This window comes from Musca autumnalis, unplaced genomic scaffold, assembly GCF_047663935.1.
Source record: "Musca autumnalis isolate F117 unplaced genomic scaffold, ASM4766393v1 scaffold_2, whole genome shotgun sequence".
NCBI classification, from domain to species: Eukaryota; Metazoa; Arthropoda; class Insecta; order Diptera; family Muscidae; genus Musca; species Musca autumnalis.
The window spans coordinates 89412665-89433071 of NW_027411755.1; the positions used below are offsets into that span (position 1 = coordinate 89412665).

The following is a 20407-nucleotide window of genomic DNA, read 5'->3' on the forward strand; positions in this document are numbered from 1 at the left end:
TTAAATCGAAATATTTTGATATACAACACTGCTTTTTGCTCCTAATAATCATGGTACAATAAGAAAGGTAGATGCCTCAGCCCAGCTGATCGAATCTAAAACGTCCAAAAACGAGGAATTCGCCATGAAAAATCAAAACAAAAAACCATATGATTCGGTAAGAAAGAGATAGCATGTCTACACTTTATAGACAAACACAAGCGATAAAAAGAGACAACAAGAGACCATTTGGCGAAATTTTTGACAGTTTACATTACAAAAAAAGTTGCTTTGTTGTAGCAATTCGCCGATGCATCTACCTTTCTTATTGTACCATGCTAATAATGCAACAATTGCAGTCTGTACCAATATTGGCAACTATGTTCATGTGTCGTTTATTTACTAGGGTTATGACTTTTTGACTTTTTTTTCTCAAAAATGATTTCCTGTAGCGAGAGTGAATGAACTTTTGCCTATTAAAAATTAGCTCCAAAAATTTTTCCTGTTGCACAAATAAGTGACATTTTGCCTATTAATGACAAAATAATTTTTATTCCATTTAAATATTGAAAAATGTCCCGCACGAAGCACTTTCAATTTATGTGATACATGGAATAAAGCTATAGCCTATATGATATAAAATGATATATATGTAATAAAATGACGATAAAATTGGTGAGAAACAAAAGCTTATGTCATTCTGGATATGTCGTTTGGCTTTAACGATTGTTTTGAGTTATTTATGTGCTTAAAGTGACTCCAAAATTTTTTCCAAAAAGCTTATCTATAAAAACTTTAATAGCTTTCTGTGCGTGAGCTGTTTTCTATCGAATCACCTTGTAATTAAGATTTCATCTAATCTTATGCAAAAGCTCATCAAAATATGACACAGGGATGTGAGGTTGTAAAAAAGTCATAACCCTTTTATTTACATTTTTCAAATAACTGTAAATACAAACACACAAAAACAAACAGAAGCGGAAAAATAAAAAAAAAAATAATAATAAAAAAATGGATGTAGCTTTAATTTAATATAAATTGTAAACAACATATTTAATAGCAATTTGTCAGATTATTTTTTGCAGTATTCCATTCCATTTTTAATTTTCAAGCAATTCTTTTTGCAAATTCGCGTATGTATACGTAAACAAAGATCAGCTGACTGGCATCTTATATCATTTTATACTAGTCTAAACAACTATGATTTGAAAGTTGGATTTAGAAATCGAGTCGATTTAAAATGACTAGTCTAAACGGGCTACAAGCCTGAATTTGTGTAAAGGAATAAAGAAATCCAAAATCGCATTTGAATAAGGCCTGGCCTTTATTAATTTGCTTGAAATTGAGGGTGAAGCAAGCAACAAAAGTGATTGTGTGTCTTCCTTAAAGGCCTCGACACATAAGAAGCATGGCATTCTTGCTAATGGGTACTTTACACGATATGTTTTTTACATATGGGTTGTCACTTTCCATATACATTTTGTATTTAAAAAGTGACAACCCATATGTTAAAACATATCGTGTAAAGTACCCATAAGTCATATCTGGTAAATGACTTAAGACCAAGTTCGACCTAATTCAAATGTAATTCTGAAATCTTTTTATTAGGTCGAACTTGGTCTTTAAGGGGTGTTTACACTATCTATCAATGTCATATGAGCTGTCATTTCTTTTATCCATTCGACATCCTTTATGTTTGTCAAAATCTATACCACTTTTAGTTTTTGCGTTCACACTAGCATACAATTTCATATGACCACAAAATATAAATCATGCAAATAACACAATTTATATTGTTAAAAACTTTAATCGCACTCACATTTTCGTTTTCTTTACCTATTTCCTTAATTTTTGGTAAAATTGTTTTCTTCTAACAATTAATTTCTCAACTGCATACGAAAATACATGGCCGAGTGCTCCCTAAATAAAAAATGTACATATGAGTTGCCACATCATTTTGATAGATGAAAATTTTCATAGTGGTCACACTATAGCTCTGTTCCTTCACCTGCCTGAGGTTACCATTTCTTACCATTTTTAACCTGCAAAGCGTTCCTTTACTTTAACAAGCATACAATTTATATGAGACCAGTTCAGCACTTTTACCATTTTTTGCCACTGTTACCATTTTTTAAAGTAAAGGAACAGACCATATGTTTACAACATTTGGTCTGTTCCTTTACTTTTGAAAATAGTAAAACCGGCAAAAGTAGTAAAAGTTGTAAACTGCTCCCATATGAACTGTATGGTGTCTAAAGTAAAGGAACGCTTTTCGAGTAAAAAGTGGTAAAACTTGAAGATTCTTGCACGTAAAGGAACAGAGCTATTCACAGCTAGCAAATTTTACATTTTACATGACATTCATACACCCATGGTACAATAATTCATAGGTAGGCCAGGTATGAGAATCGCCAAAAAAATACAACCCTGTCGCTATGGCTTAAAACGTCAAAATTGTTTTGATGAATGATAACGGATGAGTATACAAAGAAGAAGAAGAACGAAATGTTGAAATGAAAACAAAACAGAGTTGAATTTTTTGATCAATAATAAATATCAACTCTGCATGTCAACACGGGTTTGACAAATTAAGCCATAACATAAAAAAAATTGTAATCAGCTGTTAGCTGTGGCCTACCTAAGAATTATTGTACCATGCATACACCCATGGTACAAAAAATAGAGGTAGGCCAGGTATGAAAATCACTGAGAAATGCCACCCTGCAGCCATGGCTTAAAACGTCAAATGGCATGGTGCAATAATAATGGTAGATGTACCTGCATAGCTATCCCGTATTACAAAAACATATGGAACTTAAAGCTTCACTTTTTATATGTTAAAAGTGCCATATAGTGTACAAATATTTCTTTAGTTAGGCTCCAGAATATTCTTGTTGGAAAAGTGTTCCAAAAATAGCAAAATGTTCTTCCCAAACTTATGACAGTGAAAAATGTCATTCACTTATTTTCTACTTGACAAGTTTGGCTAATCTGACATCGTGATTGCTGTTATCCGATTTGCAGATAAATGTCAGCAGAATTTTTCAAAAATTGTAATTTTTACATTCCCATACTTTTGGAACAAATTTAAATTAATATCAATATATGATAAATTGTTCATTCGTAAGTTTTGCTAAAAAAATCAACAATTTTATTTTGCCACGCGAATACATATTTTTTGTCCTTGTTTTCAATTTTAAGATATAGTGTTACACCAGAAGTTTTTTGTTAGAACAATTCAGCGATACATCTACCTTTATGACTGCATAATGTCAAAAACAGTACAAAATGTCAACCTCGCTTTTGACAGATTAGGCCATAAAAAGAAAAAAATTGTAATCAGCTGTTAGCTGTGGCCTACCCATGGTACAATTACTTAGGTAGAAACTTCGGCGAATTGCTACAACAAAGCAACTTTTTTTGTAATGTAAACTGTCAAAATTTTCGCCGAATGGTTTCTTGTTGTCTCTTTTTATCACTTGTGTTTGTACAGTGAAGTGAACACATGCTATCTCTTACTTACCGAATCATTGGTTGTTTGCATGATACAATTAATTGTGCCATGGTTGTTTGTTTTGATTTTTCATAGCGAATTCCTAGTTTTTTGACGTTTTAGATTCGGTCAGCTGGGCTGAGGCATCTACCTAAGTAATTGTTCCATGGGCCTACCTTTACTTTATTCTACCATGCATACACCCCTTAACGCTGGAATACACCTGTTGTTAATTGTTCAATGCAATTGTGATGAAAATACTCGGTAGTTGTCAAGTCTGATTATTTTTTCTTCAGTTTCGTGGTTATCGGTTACAAAAGAGAGAAAATAGCAACCAAATATCAACAATCTGAGGTCTGGTGTTGACAAGAACGCGTGGAGTGAAGAAATGATTTTTTGTTTTTGCAATAAAAAATTCAATCAAAACAGTGAAAATTGAGAAAAGAAAAATATATAAAATTAAAAAGAAAAACAAATATCAAGAAATGATTTGATTGAATGAATACTGATGGTATATATCAATATAGCAAAGAAAAATAATCTTGGCAAGTGGTTCTCATTTGTCGCTTTTAATTAAAGTGAGATTTATATGTAATGTGCAAGCAAATAAAATGTGAAAATAAAAATACCATAAAAAGCAAATAAAAGAAGTGAAAAAAAACAAAAATACGAGCGTATCAAAACAGAAATTCATCGAAGTTTTTCACATTGCCAAAAAGAAAAGAGGTAACCACATAGGGGAACGTAATAATTGTTTTTCATCGATCTCATTGGAAAATAAGCTACAAAAAGACAATTGTATATACGTGTTCCTACAACAGTTTGGAACATTATGCTTCTAAGATAAAGCAAGTACACAACACAATTGCCAATAACTAATAAAAAACCAGTCCACCAAGCAAGCTCTCACACAAAGCTGAAGGCAAGACAAAGCGAAAAATCATTTGCAGTTGAGGAACCAGTTGTCGTTTTGCTGCTTACCATGTAGAATTTTAGAAAACAACGACAACAACTCAACAACTCGCAGTGCCCAATACACGTACACTTCATACTCAAACTTTATCTTCAATGCTTCTGAAGTCAGCTTCCATGCAGTGAATCGAAACCTCTTCTCCCACTTCACTCCCCCTTTTCGATGTGTCATTTGTACTTTCATTTTAGACATTCTGCATTGGTTGTAAATTTGCTTCGTGTAAAGATATGTATTTAACCGAATATTTATTTGCAAAAGTTTAACAATAAAGACATATATTGTTCTCAATGGTTAATAATGTTAAATCAATTTTTTGGTAGATTTTTTGAAGCAGTTTTAATTGGTAATTTATGTTACACAAAGAAACAAAAATAATATGCCGAGTAAATGAAGATTGGACCTAAAAACCTTTGGAAATTGATATGCATATACTTCTTCACAAGTTGCATAGCATAGCACAAAACTATCGTTTCTTATTTTTACTAAAACCTATCTGGGAATGAAACTCTTTGTCCGGATTATATACACACTACATAAAACACATACCCAAAAATCTACCACCTGTGAAACACACTTCCCAATATCGTATACCCCTATCCAGCATCAGCAGGATGTTTGTTCATCGTATAATAAAAAGTACTTCACAGTCGCATAGAATACTCAGGTTCAGATGTTGTTATCATTGTGTCGCCTCCGGTCATCGGCCCCTGCTGTTTTATTATATTTCAATGGTTTTTTTGCTATTTTGATTTTAGGATTGATTCTTTGACATTCTCGTTGGAAAATGATATCTAGCGAAGTTAGTTTATTCAGATCCTCAGGTATGTCAATGTGATTGATTGACAAAGGTGGAGTTTGATAACTTCTATTTATACGAACTTATTGTCGATTATTAACGTATATTCGGTATTCACATGAGTGATTAATCCGGAAATTGACTTAAGCTGAGTTTAAGCATTAAATTAATTTTTTTTTTTCAAATTTCTTCCACAGGTAGGTCTCGTCACCCTGATCACAAATATACCTATATAACATTGAGGGAAGTCTATACTTCCCGAGATATGGGCCTTTGAAGTTCCGAAAATTATCTAAAGGCCGACTACTTAAAAAAAATACAATTTAAAATATTTTTTGTTCCCCTTTCCAAGATTTGTACCTGTCCATAGGAGAAAACCTTAAATCCCCGGCCGCCGTACTTAGTTTGGAAAAAATTATAATTTTAAAAAATGTTGTACCCGTTTCCGAGATTTGCACCTGTCCATAGGTGAAAGACTTAAATCACCGGCCGAGAGATGACTACTTACGATTTACAATGGTACGCATATTATCAGCATCCGTTCAAAAATACCGAAGTTATACACAAAGAATTTTCAAAACTTCTGAAGCCTATATCTCGGGAACTCGGGAATAGGACCAGCTCCTACAAAAACGTTTTGGAGCCGTTGCAACCGAATTTAAAAGCAACAAAAATCTTAATTATGTTCAGCACTTTATAAGAAAATTAACCAATTTTTTACAAAACTCCAAGAAGTGGGGAAAAAGAAATAATAGCACCATTATTTAAATTCTTGTAAAATGAAAGAAATTGGGGAATAAGTTCAGTTGACGCACTATGCTCAAAAAAAATTTTTTTAAAATTGTATTTTTTTAAGTAGCCGGCCTTTGGCCGTGGTTTTAAGACTTTCTCCTATGGACAGGTGCAAATCTAGGGCACGGGAACAACTTTTTTTAAATTTAAAATTTTCTCTTATCAGCTGGCCTTTAACAAAGGAATTTTTGGAACTTCAAAGGCCCATATCTCGGGAAGTATGGACTTCCGCAATAAATGTTATATATATTTGTGATCAGGGTGACGAGATCTACCTGTGATAAAAATGTCATTTCGATCCGAGCATAGTTGGCCAGCTCATTTTATGACGAAATTGGTCATAGGTCTACACTTTATCACTCAAGAATAGTAGTTCATAAATAGTAACAAGTGTTTTCTTACTTATAGTTATTTGAGTGCCCTAGTAACTCCTAGGGATTGGCTTGGTATCGAGTTAAACATATTCTACTACTGGTTGCAGGATTCTTCTTAAAGAACCTCAAAATAACTTTCCAACTTGATTTTCTGATTGTTGGGTTTCATGCTGTAGTTGCTTTATTGAAGTTAGTTTAACATTTTTTGATTTGTCATAGCCTAGGGTCAACGCACAACCCTAGAGAAAGGCCACAGAACTTCTAAACGACAAATTTTTTGTCTTTCTTCCAGATTATAACCCAGTTTATTACTGTCCATATCCTTTTGGAAGGACAAACTAGTGCCATCTTATTTTCTAAATGAAATAGAGTCAAATTTTCAATGATTTCAACGATAATAAGTTAATTCTACACAGTTTTGTTGCCATGTATAGGGCTTAGTCTCTAACGACAAAGTTAAACAATCCTTTCATAATCGTTTTTGATATATATTTTTGGTTCTATTCAGAGTATTTGAGAATATGTAACAGAGAAACCACAACTACATAAATATTGCCCCACTGTTGGTCCAGCAAATGTAGAATTTCCTTGTGACCATTTTTCTACTTTAAGCATTTTCTTTACAGTTAATCGCGTGAGGAATCATTTTCATAGATTTTTTTTAGAGTAAGAAAACACAAATAATTATTGATAACAACGTTTACAATTCCTTGCTCCCCAGAATATAATTGTTTTCAGTGTAAAAATCTTTCAAAAACATTTCCGAAAAAAGTTTAACAATCTTCTCATTTTTGCAATACTTAATTAATAATCGATTTAGTAGTAATAATTTATAAAACTGAGCTCTGCAATATTGTTTTATTTCACACTAATCCTGAATCTTATTAATTTTTAATATTTTTACAGATAAAAAAAATCATGAAGTCACCTTTAAATAATCAACATGTGTTCTGTTAATAGTAAATCAGTTAAAACGCTGTAAAAAGCGCGTTATAGTTTGTTGTTTGTGCGTATATATATAACATTAATATTTTTGATATCATCGAAACTAATGGTGTCTTGTGAAAATGCCTTCTGCAAATACCGAAGAGTTGAGGCGAAAGTTCACAGTTGTTCAACAACAAAGATCAGCACCCCCTGGATTTTCAGCGCAAGGAGTAGGTGCTGCATCGAACTCAAATTCAGTGTACGATCCGTTAAATGCTTCATCTATTCCTTTAGGCAATACAGCAACGGGATTTTTGAATGTACAAGAACCCGAAAGAACATATATATTTCCGGGTCCGGGCGGGCTTGGCGGAAATGTACTCGGTAGTACAACAACGGCTATACCGGGAGTTGCCATTATAAACCCTGCTCCTAATACGTTAAGTGTGACATTAGCGACGGGACGAGGACATGCTCGCTCAGTTAGCCATGGCGGTGGTGCTATTGTGGGTCCAAGCAATCGGCCCATTAAATCGGCTATGAAAGGTCATCAAAGAGCATTTTCGCAAGGTCAAATCACTGACTCACCTGGTGCCACAAACACTCCTAGGGGCCACAGTAGAGTCGGCTCGAAAACCGATTTCATTTTGCCACCCGGTCATAAAGAGGAAAATGAGACGCGTGAATTTGGTCCTTCCGCGCCATCTTCAGCTGCGGGTCGTGGTCACTCTCGACAAGCTTCCCGTTCTGAATCGATATATACACTACGCCGGTCTGAAACTCCACCCTGGTGGAAACGTATAGGTTTGTGTCGAGCGGAAAAATGTGAAGAACGCTCTTATCGTATTGTAGTGCCAAATCATACAGTTCCCCCGAAAACTCCAAAACGTGATCATCCAAATGGTCATTTTGTCGGTAATAAAATTCGCACTACCAAGTATACACTGCTCTCGTTTATACCGAAAAACTTGCTCGAACAATTTCATCGTGTAGCAAATTTATATTTTATCTTCATTGTTTTACTCAATTGGTTCCCTGCCATTAATGCATTTGGCAAAGAAGTTGCCATGATTCCTGTCTTATTTGTTTTGGGTGTAACAGCTGTAAAAGATTTGTTTGAAGATCGTCGTAGGAGATTTTCGGATAAAAGGATAAATAATTCAACATGTCGTGTATATGATGGGTAAGTTTTGTCAACCATTTTTTATTTTATTATGCTATTAAATGCTATCAAACATTGAATATTATATGTAGGTATATTCTTTTTATTTATCCTGTATGTAATATATTACTTTCAGAATTGTAAAAAATAAGGTGTACACAATGGCAGGCAAAAGTTTGGTTAACATAAATTTTTCTCAATTATATCAGAAATCAGCTACATTATAAAAAAAACTAAGTAGTTATTTTTCTATATGCTATCAGAATGTAAGTGGGTTAAACACAAAATTATTATTCACTGAAAGCTTCGAATTGGTTATATACATATAATAGCATTGTGGTCAACATGGTCAAAACCATCTGGTTCTAAATAGTGACATATTATGTATTTCTAATATTCTTCTAACTTAATTGAAATTAATTATTGGCACATAGAATTTATTGCCAAATCCATTATAGAAAGTATAAAATCAAGATTATTCAGCTTGAGGTCTTGATTTTATTAATATTCAAAAGATCGAACAAAACATAAAAATACTAAAAAAAGTATATATTACACTGTGCGACATTTTTAAGGTGATCTTGTGCAAACAATTCGAACTCAGGATTTTTTGAAAGTACAGACCCAAACGACAGATCCAGCTCGGATTTTATGGCCCCATCTAAACATGGTTTAATATTTAGTTTTTAAAGAAATTCTGGGCTATATCTCTGAAACCAACGCGAATCTTCTTCTGACCTCTGAAGCAAATTTGTAGATAAGGACAAGAATAAAATATTTGTAGAAATAATAAACTCGAAAAACTACATTTATTACCTCAAATTTCAAAATATATGCAAAAAATACACAATTTTTATACATTTCTCACCGTATCTCCAAAACAGTTAATTTTTTCTGAATATTTTCTTTTGGAAAAATATTCCCTGGAATGTTATACACAACTCTTCAGAACATGTCATTGTTGTAAAATGCCTCTATGCCGTTGTTTTCTGTACATTTTTCAACGACGATTTAATAAAAAAGTCAATAATGTAGTGAAATCCGAAATGCGAGAAAAAACTTGATGTGAACTGTGTTTGAAATACGTGTTGTAAAAGATATGATGAAAAATACCGCTTAAACAACAGCAAGTAAGCATTTTAGAGTTTCAGAATGTTCTAAAGAATTGTTCAGAACTTTATTTGGAAGATTTTTGCAAAAGGTTACTTGGTTCAACTCCCAAAAGTTTAGCCGATACTGACCAGAATTTCAATAATTATGTAAATTTTTCTATATTTTATAGATTTTGATGCCCTAGATGGAGTTTTTCTTATGTGGTTTTCTCAAAAGATAAGTTCTACTAGTTTAGGGCTACAATATTGCTAAAGACAGCAAGGCCAAATTCCTATTCGTTTCTGAGATAAAGGCCTGATAAATGCAAAAAAGTGTAGATTTAGCCCGGTTCAGATGAGGCCATAAAATCCGAACTGGATCTGACACGACAAAACCCTACTGGGGTTTTATAGTCTAAATATGTACTTTCAAAAAATGCATACGAGAAGTTGTTTGCATTTTCAGTGTTGCATAGTGTAAGCAAAAGTTCCAAATTAAAAAAATGAATGATGATTCAGATAGAAAAAATATACTTCTTGGTTATTTAAATATGCTTTCTGCTAAGTGAATTACATTGCCTGATTCTGAAGCTCTGACTCCCTTAACATTCATTGCATATATTAACCCCAATATATTTAAAATTGTTGATCGATTATGTGACATCAATTTTCAATGAAAAAACGAGGGTCTACGCAAGATCCCTGCCTTACATCTTGATAAACACATATTTTTTCACAAATACAAATTAAAGTTGTTTTAATAAAATATTAAAACAACGACAACGGGATTAACCCTGAATATTTTAAAAAGCCAATTAGAAGTCGTCATCAAAAATAAAAAACGCTAACTCTCTCAAAATACATACAGGGCAATCATAAATGTGGAATTCGTTCCCTTCCCCAATTTCACAATTTTTATTTCCATATTTTAATTTCCAAAAATGAAAATATTTTTGTCGATTCTTCGAGAATATTCCATAATTAAGTGATTCTAGTCAGGGTTTAAAATGCTAACGCCATATTAGCAAAAGCACCGAATATTTGCAGCTTTGCCTGCTAAAACTTCTTCGAAATATTTTTGTCAACAATGAACAACGGCAACATGTAGCAACAAATTTCACAAAAAAATTGCTAGCGATGCTGATGCTATTTGATATTGTTGCTATAATAAAAGAGCATCGGCCACTCATACTCATATTTTGCAGCACACATGATCAACACATACAAGAAAAGGTAATAAGCAACAAAGTTTCAACGGCTTAGCCAGGTTTGCAGCAAACAATTGTTTTTGAGATCAGGGTTGTCAGTGTAATGCATTAAAAATCACACAATAATAATTAGTATTCTCTAGGTTCTACCATATACTTGTAATGGCACTTTGACATTAAAGACACCTTTTTTATTACTGCGTTGGCAACTCTAATCACAAAAACACCCTCGGTTGCTAATTCGTTGCGACGAATGGTCAGCCGACTGCTAAATATGTAGCGTGGTTGTCGATTATGCCTAAAGAAAAAAAGATTAGGCGTAAAAAACGAAATTAGCAAAAATATACAAAAATAAATATGCGTTCGGTTGCTTATTTAGCCGTGTGTGTCAATATTGTGTAGCAGTGTGCAGCTAATGCTAATATTTTTAAATGCTGGCTTTTAAACCCTGATTCTAGTAGTTTTCAACGTTTTAAAATATTGATTTTTTTAAATTGCGGAAAATTCCGAGGGAAATATGCCCTGATAATATACGCGGAGCTCCTGCTTATGCCTAGGAAGTTTTTGCGGATGCTGAAACTAGAATGTTCATAGATGAGAAAAATCAAAAAGGAAGAATTTTTAAATAAATCGTGTTCAAAGTTCACATTTGTAGAGTTTTTTAGACATTCAGGATTTTGTTTGAAAAAGTCTTATCGAAATGGGACTAGAGAAAATCTTATAGCTGTGAAAACTCTCTACAATATTGGCTTTTATAATTTCCTAGGTTGTGACATTTGTGGTATATATAATTTTAAATTGGGACATTGCACTAACTGCTTCCTGCTTCCATAAAATGCTTGCCATTACATTTTTTTATAAGCAAACAATGAAGTTAGTGCAATGTCCCAATTTGAACTTCAATCATAGCGATTATGAATCTTCACGTAGGGAGCTACTCACAAGTGAGTTGCAGTTCACTTTCACCTGCTCGAGCTATTATGATTGAGCAGGGAGGAGCACAAAAAGTGAACAAGGGTTGACAAGTCGGAAAATGGAAAATAATGGCGCGACTTGTGAACCCTTGAAATAATAATTTGTGTTGCCATACCGTCATTTTTTGCACAAATAACTTTGAGATTAATTAATTCTTATTTTTTGTATAAAAAATAAATAAATTTTCAAATTAATAAACATTTCTAGCAAGAAAAATGTCAGTTATTAACAATCCACTGTAAAAGAACATGGATATTGGTAAAAGAAAATACAACATTAAAACAACATGGCAACATCTGTAACAGCTGTTCTTTTGTTTTGGCAGATATGTGAAAATTGTTTATTTACACTGAAGAATTCGTGAAATTTATTGGAAAATCGTAAAAAAGTGAACAAATGTCGTTGAAAAACGTCATTAAATGGCTACAATAAGTAAATGTTTAATGTTGCATTTTGGGTGATAACAGAAATGGCAAATTCTGAGGAATACCAAGGAAATGAAGTGGAAGTTGTGTTTAGCACCATCTCCCATTCTTTCCAAGACTGCGACCCCAAAAGATCCAAATCGTGTACATTACTCTCTCTAGGAATAACAATTGCAGACATGGGTTGCTCCTGATTGGGTCCTTGTATAGTTGTGAGCCGCTTTATGCAGAATGTACCTTTTTGATCTGTCCATACCTGAAAACTCGATTTAGGCCTTCCTTCACTGATACATACCACGGGCAACGTTTTAGTTACAGTACTTGCTCGGGCATTACCGTGAGATAGGGATGGCTCTCACGGTAATGCCCGAGCAAGAACTGTAACTAAAACGTTGGGTGGGTTGGCCCGACACACTAGGTCCATCAAGAACCATACTGGATAGAATCCCTTGCTCAACAAGTAGTTTTGAATAGCTTTCACATAGTCGCAGGTTCTAATGTAAACAAATATAGTGTGAATAAAGTCCACAACAAACCAGAGTAGTTTTTGCTCAACTATGCTTGGGATATTGCAGTCGTCTAAATTCTTAGGCAAATATTGATAGCACCATGCACAGCACTCTGCGTCTTTTAATGGTGCGATGCCAAACCTAGTAATATAACTCCAGTGGATAGTTACATGCCATTCTTGGAACTGAAGGTAGACCCAATTTTCTGAAAGAATTCAGAGATTCAGACCGAATTCGTAAAGAACTCTGAAAAAATGTTAGCGGTCAATGTCCTAAGCTTTAAAAAACAAGAACATTTGTTTTATGCAACTATAAACATTATGGTAGAAATTTATAATAATGATACTTCTTTCTTTTTATAAGAATAAAAACAAAAACGCCCATTTGTTTTTAAATTTTTAAGTTGACCTCAAGCCATATTAAAACCAAAGAAAATAGCGTCCAAAGGTCAACAATAACCTCACAACATAAAAAATCTCTTATTATTTTTTGTTACTTTCAACCTAAAATACAATTAATTATCATTACAGATACAAAATATTCGTATTTTTTAAAATAAATGTTCACACTTAAATTTTTTTGTTCAACTCACTTTGATTTCGGTAGTGAGAAATTTCAGCAGAAATTTGCCTCTTTTTCTCACTTTTTTTACATTTGTAATAGCTAATTTTTTCACGAACGTGAGTTTTGCTCACCCTCTTGTTGTTTATAATAAGGGAACAGTGAGAACATAACATCACTCACGGCGATATGATGTTTATAATAGGGGAGGAGGCGAGAAAGAGAAAACTCACGGTGAGAGGCCGTTCATAATTGGGCTGTATATCTCAAAAGATGGTACAATCTAGGAAAGAATTTGTAGAGAATTTTCACAGCTATAAGATTTTCACTAGATCCATTTCGATAAGACTTGCATTTTTCGAGAAAAATTCTAAAAACCTCTACAAATGTGAACTTTGACCGCGATTTATTTAAAAATCCCAAAAATGAAAATTTGTAATTCAATTTTTCCATTTAGAATTTGAACTTTTTTTATTTAAAATCTAATAATTTATTATTATAATCTATTCGAAATTAGAATTATTACATTTAAAATTCGAATTATTCCATTTGGAATTCAAAACATTTTATTTGTAATTCGGAAAAATAAATATATGCAACCAAAAATGTTGTATTTTTTGTTTCGAATTTCAAATGGAATAATTAAAATTACAAATGTAATAATTCGAATTTCAAATGTAATAATTCAAATACAAATATTAATGAAAGAATTGAAATTATAAATTAAATAATTCAAATTTCAATTTGAATTCTCAGAAGGTTGTACCACTTTTACCTCTGCAAGATAGAAGATAATTTTAAATCAAATGCAAAATAAATTCTCCTACTAATTTTAGAACTTGAAAAGGAAACTTTCCTCTAAAGCTACTATTTTGAATTTAAGCAATAAGTAATTTTTAAAAGATTCTGATATCGTTGAAAATGTTTAGCTATTTTTTTGCTACAACTTATTCAAGTGCGGTTTGTCAAATTAGTGATACAAATAGGTTTAGATCGAGCATATATGTATTCAAGAAATTTCTAGAAGTCTACCAAGTTAAAGGTCGTTTCACCCATGTACAGTGTCGGCCAAAACTAAAGTACATTTTTCAGTACGTTTTTTTAAATGGTAATTTTTTTAAGAAAACAATGTTTTTCTTTTTATTTATATCTCTATTATTGGAAAATACAGGCAATGTCCGTCCGTCTGTCTGTCTGTCTGTCTGGCTGGCTGGTGCGCACGATAACTCTCGAACGGATCAATCGAATCGGTTCAAATTTTGGGTATCGAAATATTTTGTCCAGATTCGATTTAAGTTCGAAGATGGGCAATATAGGTCCACTCCTTTAGGTACCTCCCCCACAAATGTTCAAAAATTGTCGCAAAACTTGTGCGCTCGATAACTCTTGTAGGGAATAAGCGATTTGGTCCATACTTTACACATCGTGTAATATCTACCAAACTTAGATGAGGTTCCAATATGGACTCAATCGGTCCACTCCTTCGGGTACCTCCCACACAAAATTCCGGAAATGTTCAGTTTAGGACCTGGTCTCGAATCGCTTTGATTTTTGTTTACGCACGTTGTATTCGCTGTCCTCTATACGACGCTGTAAGTTTCATTAGGGGCAAGTCCATACTTCCTTAGAAAATAGCCTGAAAGTTACAAAAAACCCTATGACACCGTGTGTAGTGGTTGGAGCGCATGATAACTCTCGAACGGACCTGCCGATTCGGTCCAAAATTTGGCTTTCGTAATATTTTGTCCACTCCTTCCGGTACCTTCCCCACAAAAGTTCGAAAATCTTCGGAAAATTTGTGCGTGCGATAACTCTTGAAGGAAGTAACCGATTTGGTCCATACATTGCACATTATGAAACTTCTACCAGACTTAGATGAGGTTCCAATATGGACTCAATCGGTAAACTCCTTCGAGTACCTCCTTTTCCGCAAAATTTTTGAACTTTAGTCATACGACCAACATTTTGAAACCCCCTAAATACATAATTTTTTTGTGAAAAAAGTGTTTCAATTTGCAAGGGCTGAGGGTATATCTCTGTCGGCAAAGCCGACTGATCCTTTTTTACTTGTTTTCTAAGTGATTTTGTATTCGACCAGAAGATACTGTACTGTAATATCGGCTAATGTTTTGGTATAGCCCCTTTATAGCTGTACCTACTGATTTTCGGTATTTTGTTGATTTAAGCCACATTTTTATGCATGCATGTACAAAAACTGTCTACATAGGTCCATGTAGGTCCATATAATATTAAGGCATTTTGAAGGTATTATACATATTTGACTACTGGATTGTCTATATAGGTCCATGTTTTGGTATACACCATTTTCACATGTTATTCGAAGAATTTCAGTTGTTCATTTTGACTGAATTTTTTTAGAATTTTCATAATATAGGTGTAATTTGGAACTTAGGGCTCCTAGTGGTCATAAAACTTTTCCACCAAAAATTGTGGACCTGGACCCACGTTTAGGTATAGCCCTCGTATAACGGTACCTCATGCATTTCAGTATCCTCAGCAAAATTTTCCGGAAATTAATTATTTCGCCAGAAAGAATTAATAATTTAATATCCTCTATGCCTAAAAGATGTGCGTGTGTCATCCAGAATAAAGGATACGCAATGTTGATTTAAATAGTTTTTGTTATACCTCGATTAAGTATATTTGCGACCTAAAATGTTATTTGAATTTTAACATTTAATTATTAAATTTTGAATTGTTTATCTTTGTATTTCCCAATAATAAAGATAAATAAAAAAAGATAAAAAGAAAAATACAACTTTGTTTTCTTGAAAATATTACCATTTTAAAAAATGTACTGAGGGGGTGCTTTAGTTTTGGCCGACATTGTACATTCAACCGTACAATGGAAAATATGAATCATTTGGTCCTATTCCCACTTTGAAATTGTTGTTAATTAATATTTTTTTCATTTAAAATGGTTCCTGCCCGGTTTATGACACTTTCCTAAGGAATGTGGAGTCCTTAGACGATTCAACATTTTCCACCTAAAATTTTTCAAACGTTTCATCATTTCGCATTTGGACTCCTTTTTCAATTTCAATTTATTTTATAAATGAGAACCTAGCCCATAGGGCCAAGAGCGGTTCCAAAAACTACAAAACATGTACCACTCAATACTATTTTTGTTGATTATTGCATTTTTAAAATCATTTGCCTCCAGAAGGGGTAAAACCGCTGAAAGTATGCTACGAAATATCACCTGAGAAAAGTCAAGAAGTAAGGGTCAGTATTCCAAATTTTGATAGGAAAGTGGGATAAGATTCGAAAATACCAGCTACCATGTAGTCCGTTGTGTTATGTTCAACAATGTTAATAAAAGTTTATTATTTCCGATATATTATATATTATATATATTTCCGATATTATGAGCAGCAAATCTACTAATCTACCTTGAAACATTACCTAAACTTAATTCATTTTAAATGAAACATGCGTTGGTTGTTGATTGCTATACTGTTATGTCATTGAGGTATAAGAAAGAACACATTCTCAATTTCTTTAAATAATTATAACCGTTCAATTGTACTTTCAAAATAATTACAAGGTGTATCTATTATTTTGGATGTGGATGTATATATTTCAGAGTATATTTTTGAAAAAATAAATCGACGATCCCATTCGAGAGCTTTTAATACAAAAACATTCCCTTCGGTTTGAATATATTAAACAATGAAAAATCAAAACCATATGTATTTTTGTCATTTGAAAAATTAGCCTTTAAGGCTGCATTTTACAAGTTGTTCAGGAAATCTGATTACATGTTGATGAAATCATTACTAGTTCATTAACAGGCGGTGACTCTTATCACTATTACCACAAGCATAGTGTCTGTTTTTATACATACATTATGTTCAATATGCTTCTGTATACATACAAACATACAATGCCCATATCTGTTTATGTGTGCGCCCCACCTCAACGAGAAACACTTTACACAATAACTCTGAAGGAATATGAGTTCACTGATAGAAGTTTCATATGACCTAGTTTTCCATTGACATGACGGTCAATAATTCTCAATACACAAATGTTGCTATTGGACAACAAACAAACACCATTAGGGAGTAAACATTTGTAAAGAAAAACAATTATCCAACTTAATACACCGTGATAAACACTGAGGGAGGGTGGAACTTTTATTGCAGTAAGGCGGTTTGAATGCTATGCATGTACAAAAACTGTCTACATAGGTCCATGTAGGTCCATATAATATTAAGGCATTTTGAAGGTATTAGACATATTTGACTACTGAACTGTGTATATATAGGTCCATGTTTTGGTATACACCATTTTCACATGTTATTCGAAGAATTTCAGTTGTTCATTTTCACTTAATTTTTTTTAGAATTTTCATAATTTTTTTAATTTAGCATTTATAATTTGAGAATTCCCATTGAAATTCGAATTATTTTATTTATAATTAGAATTTTTTCATTTTAAATTTGAATTTTTCCATTTGTAGTGTGAATTTTTTTCATTTGAATTCGAATTATTACATTTGAAATTCAATGTAATTTGAATTATTCCATTTGAAATTCGCAGCAAAAAAAAAAAAAAAATAATAATAATAATAATAATAATAAAAATACAACATTTTTGGTTGCATTGGTTTTATATTTGTTTTTTTTTTTTTGAATTACAAATTGTATAAATGTAATCAATGTGATAATTCGAATTTTAAATGTAATAATTCGATTTTCAAATGAAAAATTCAAAATCCAAATGGAAAAATTCGAATATAAATTAAATAATTCAAATTACAATTGAAAAATTCAAATAATATGTAAATGACATAACTCGAATTTCAATTGGAATTATGAAATTACAAATGAAATTCGAATTATTGCGTTTGTAATTCGAAACATTTTCTTTGTAATTCTAAACACTTTATTGTAATTCGAGAAACCAAATATAAAGCCAACGCAACAATTTTTTTAATTTGTTTGTTCCGAATTTTAAATGGAATAACTCCAATTAAAAATGGAAAAATTCAAATTACAAATAAAATAATTCGAATTACAAATAAAAACTAAATAAATTATAAACAAAATAATTCGAATATTAATTGGAATTCTCAAAATATGAATGAAATAATTCGAAATTCAATTGGAATTCACAAATTACAAGTGAGATGTTTTGAACTACAACTGAATTTATTCGAATTACATGTGAAAATTGTGTATGTTTTGAATACTGTTGTATCAAAAACAAATGTTCGACTATACTAAAGAAACCCGCTCTTGCGTGGACTTATTAAAGTGCATTCAATATAGAACACTATGGAGGCTATTCAGAACGTAAATTCCCCGTGAGTTTTCTCACTTTCTCCTACAAGTTGAAACGGTGGAAAGACAAAACTCACGGGGAATTTTCGTTCAGAATACCCCCTATATAGTTTGTTTTGCTTAACTTCATCGTGACCTAAAAAACGCGGCAAATAGAACAATAACAAAACAAACTAGAAGTACATATTTGGGTGAAAGTAGCTGGGGTTAGCGGTGGGCGCCACCAAAAAGTAAACAATATGTATAAGGTAAGCAATGGTATCGAATTCTTAGTGCTAACAATTAGGATACAATAAAACAAGTGCCGCAGCAAAGTCATTAAATGTGGTTGTGCTTTTATAGCAATACAAGAAAAACAAAATAAAAGCGTGAAAATTATTGTAGGTGCAGGAAAAATATTGTAAGAACGTGGTTACAACGTAATCATTAACCATAGTTCGTTATTTATTTAAATTATCTTAAGAAAAATACATTAAAAATTGGTTATATTGATACTTACTGATCAATGAAAGACGGCTACAACGAATGTTTTGATAGCAGAAATGGAAACAAGAAAAATAAGACCCCTTTTTTAAATGCTAACAAAAACATTTTACAAACTAGATAAAAACCTCTAAACAATCAGTAGGGAATTTTATTTAAATAAATTCGTTCGTTCGACTCGAACGAACGATTACTTATTAAATTTCTCCATCCACGACCAGAAGATGGGTGGTATTGATATTAGAGAAGTCACCTTTATTATGTCGTTAATATTCCATCTTGGGAGGCTAAAAAAAACAAACAATTAGATCAATTGCTTTTATAACCTACACCACCTTGTGGTAAGGGGTATTATGTCTTTGTGCATTAGTTTGTAACATGCAAAAGGAAAAGAGATAGACCCATAGTTCCTTTTAGGGATATACATAGAATCACTTTCTGAGTCGATTTACGCATGTCCGTCTGTCTGTCCTTCTGACCGTCTGTCCATACATTTTTGTAAACAAAGTACAGGTCGCATTTATTGTCCGATTCACATGAAAATCGTGGTGTAGGGTATTATAAGTTGGTTTTGCCCAAAAAGTTTGTAACGCATCGAAATAATGGTCGTAGACCCATACTTATATATACCAAAATGAATGTCTCGACGAGCTGAGTCGATCTGGCTATGTGTGTCCGTCCGTCAGTCCGTCCGTCCGTCTGTCCGTCTGTCCGTCTGTCCGTCTGTCCATCTAAACCTTGTAATCACGCTACAGGTCGCAATTTTGATCGGATCGTCACGAAATTTTGCATGTTGATGGGGGTCCCGGAGGGGAAGAAGCCTATTGATTTGGTTATGGTCGGACAATATTTAGGGGACGGAAAGGGCAAAAAGCTTAGGTGGATAAAAAGACAACGTTTTTTTTCCAAAGCGAATATCTCAGCTTCTATATGGGGTATACCAAAAGCAAAACCTGACAAATAAATTAGAAAATATCACCTTTCTAATGATGCAAAGTAGGTGCTCGTAGGTGATCAAACAACGAAGATATCACAATAGTAGCAAATCAAACCCCAATTTTCATTTTTGCGATTTTAATTATATTGACGAATATCACAGCTTTAGTTGTAAACTTTCCAAAAGCAAAGCCTAACTATGAAAGTAGAAGATCCCGTCTTTACAATGATGCAAAGTAGGTCGGCGTGGGTAACCAAATGACGGAGATATCGCAATAGTCGGTAATACATCCCATTTTACTATTTTTTTGGAAATCACGCTACTGGTCGCAATTTTGATCGGATCGTCACAAAAATTTGAGGGTTAATAGGGGTCCCAAAGAGAAAGAAGCCTATTGATTTTGGTGATGGTCG

The 20407-nt window shown here is 32.9% G+C and overlaps 1 protein-coding gene across 2 annotated transcripts in view; it reads left to right on the top strand.

Moving 5' to 3' along the window:
* Positions 1-3785: 3785 nt before the first annotated feature.
* The window catches only part of LOC141394202 (phospholipid-transporting ATPase VD), a 136202-nt gene continuing 119580 nt past the window's right edge, over positions 3786-20407 (top strand). The window contains exons 1-2 of one of the 2 annotated variants that reach the window (XM_073968178.1): positions 3786-4198; positions 7314-8517. In XM_073968178.1, the coding sequence (XP_073824279.1) occupies positions 7475-8517 (1043 nt within the window). In that variant the 5' untranslated portion in view covers positions 3786-4198; positions 7314-7474. The remainder of the gene's footprint in view (positions 4199-7313; positions 8518-20407) is intronic. The other variant, XM_073968179.1, reaches the window with a different exon arrangement.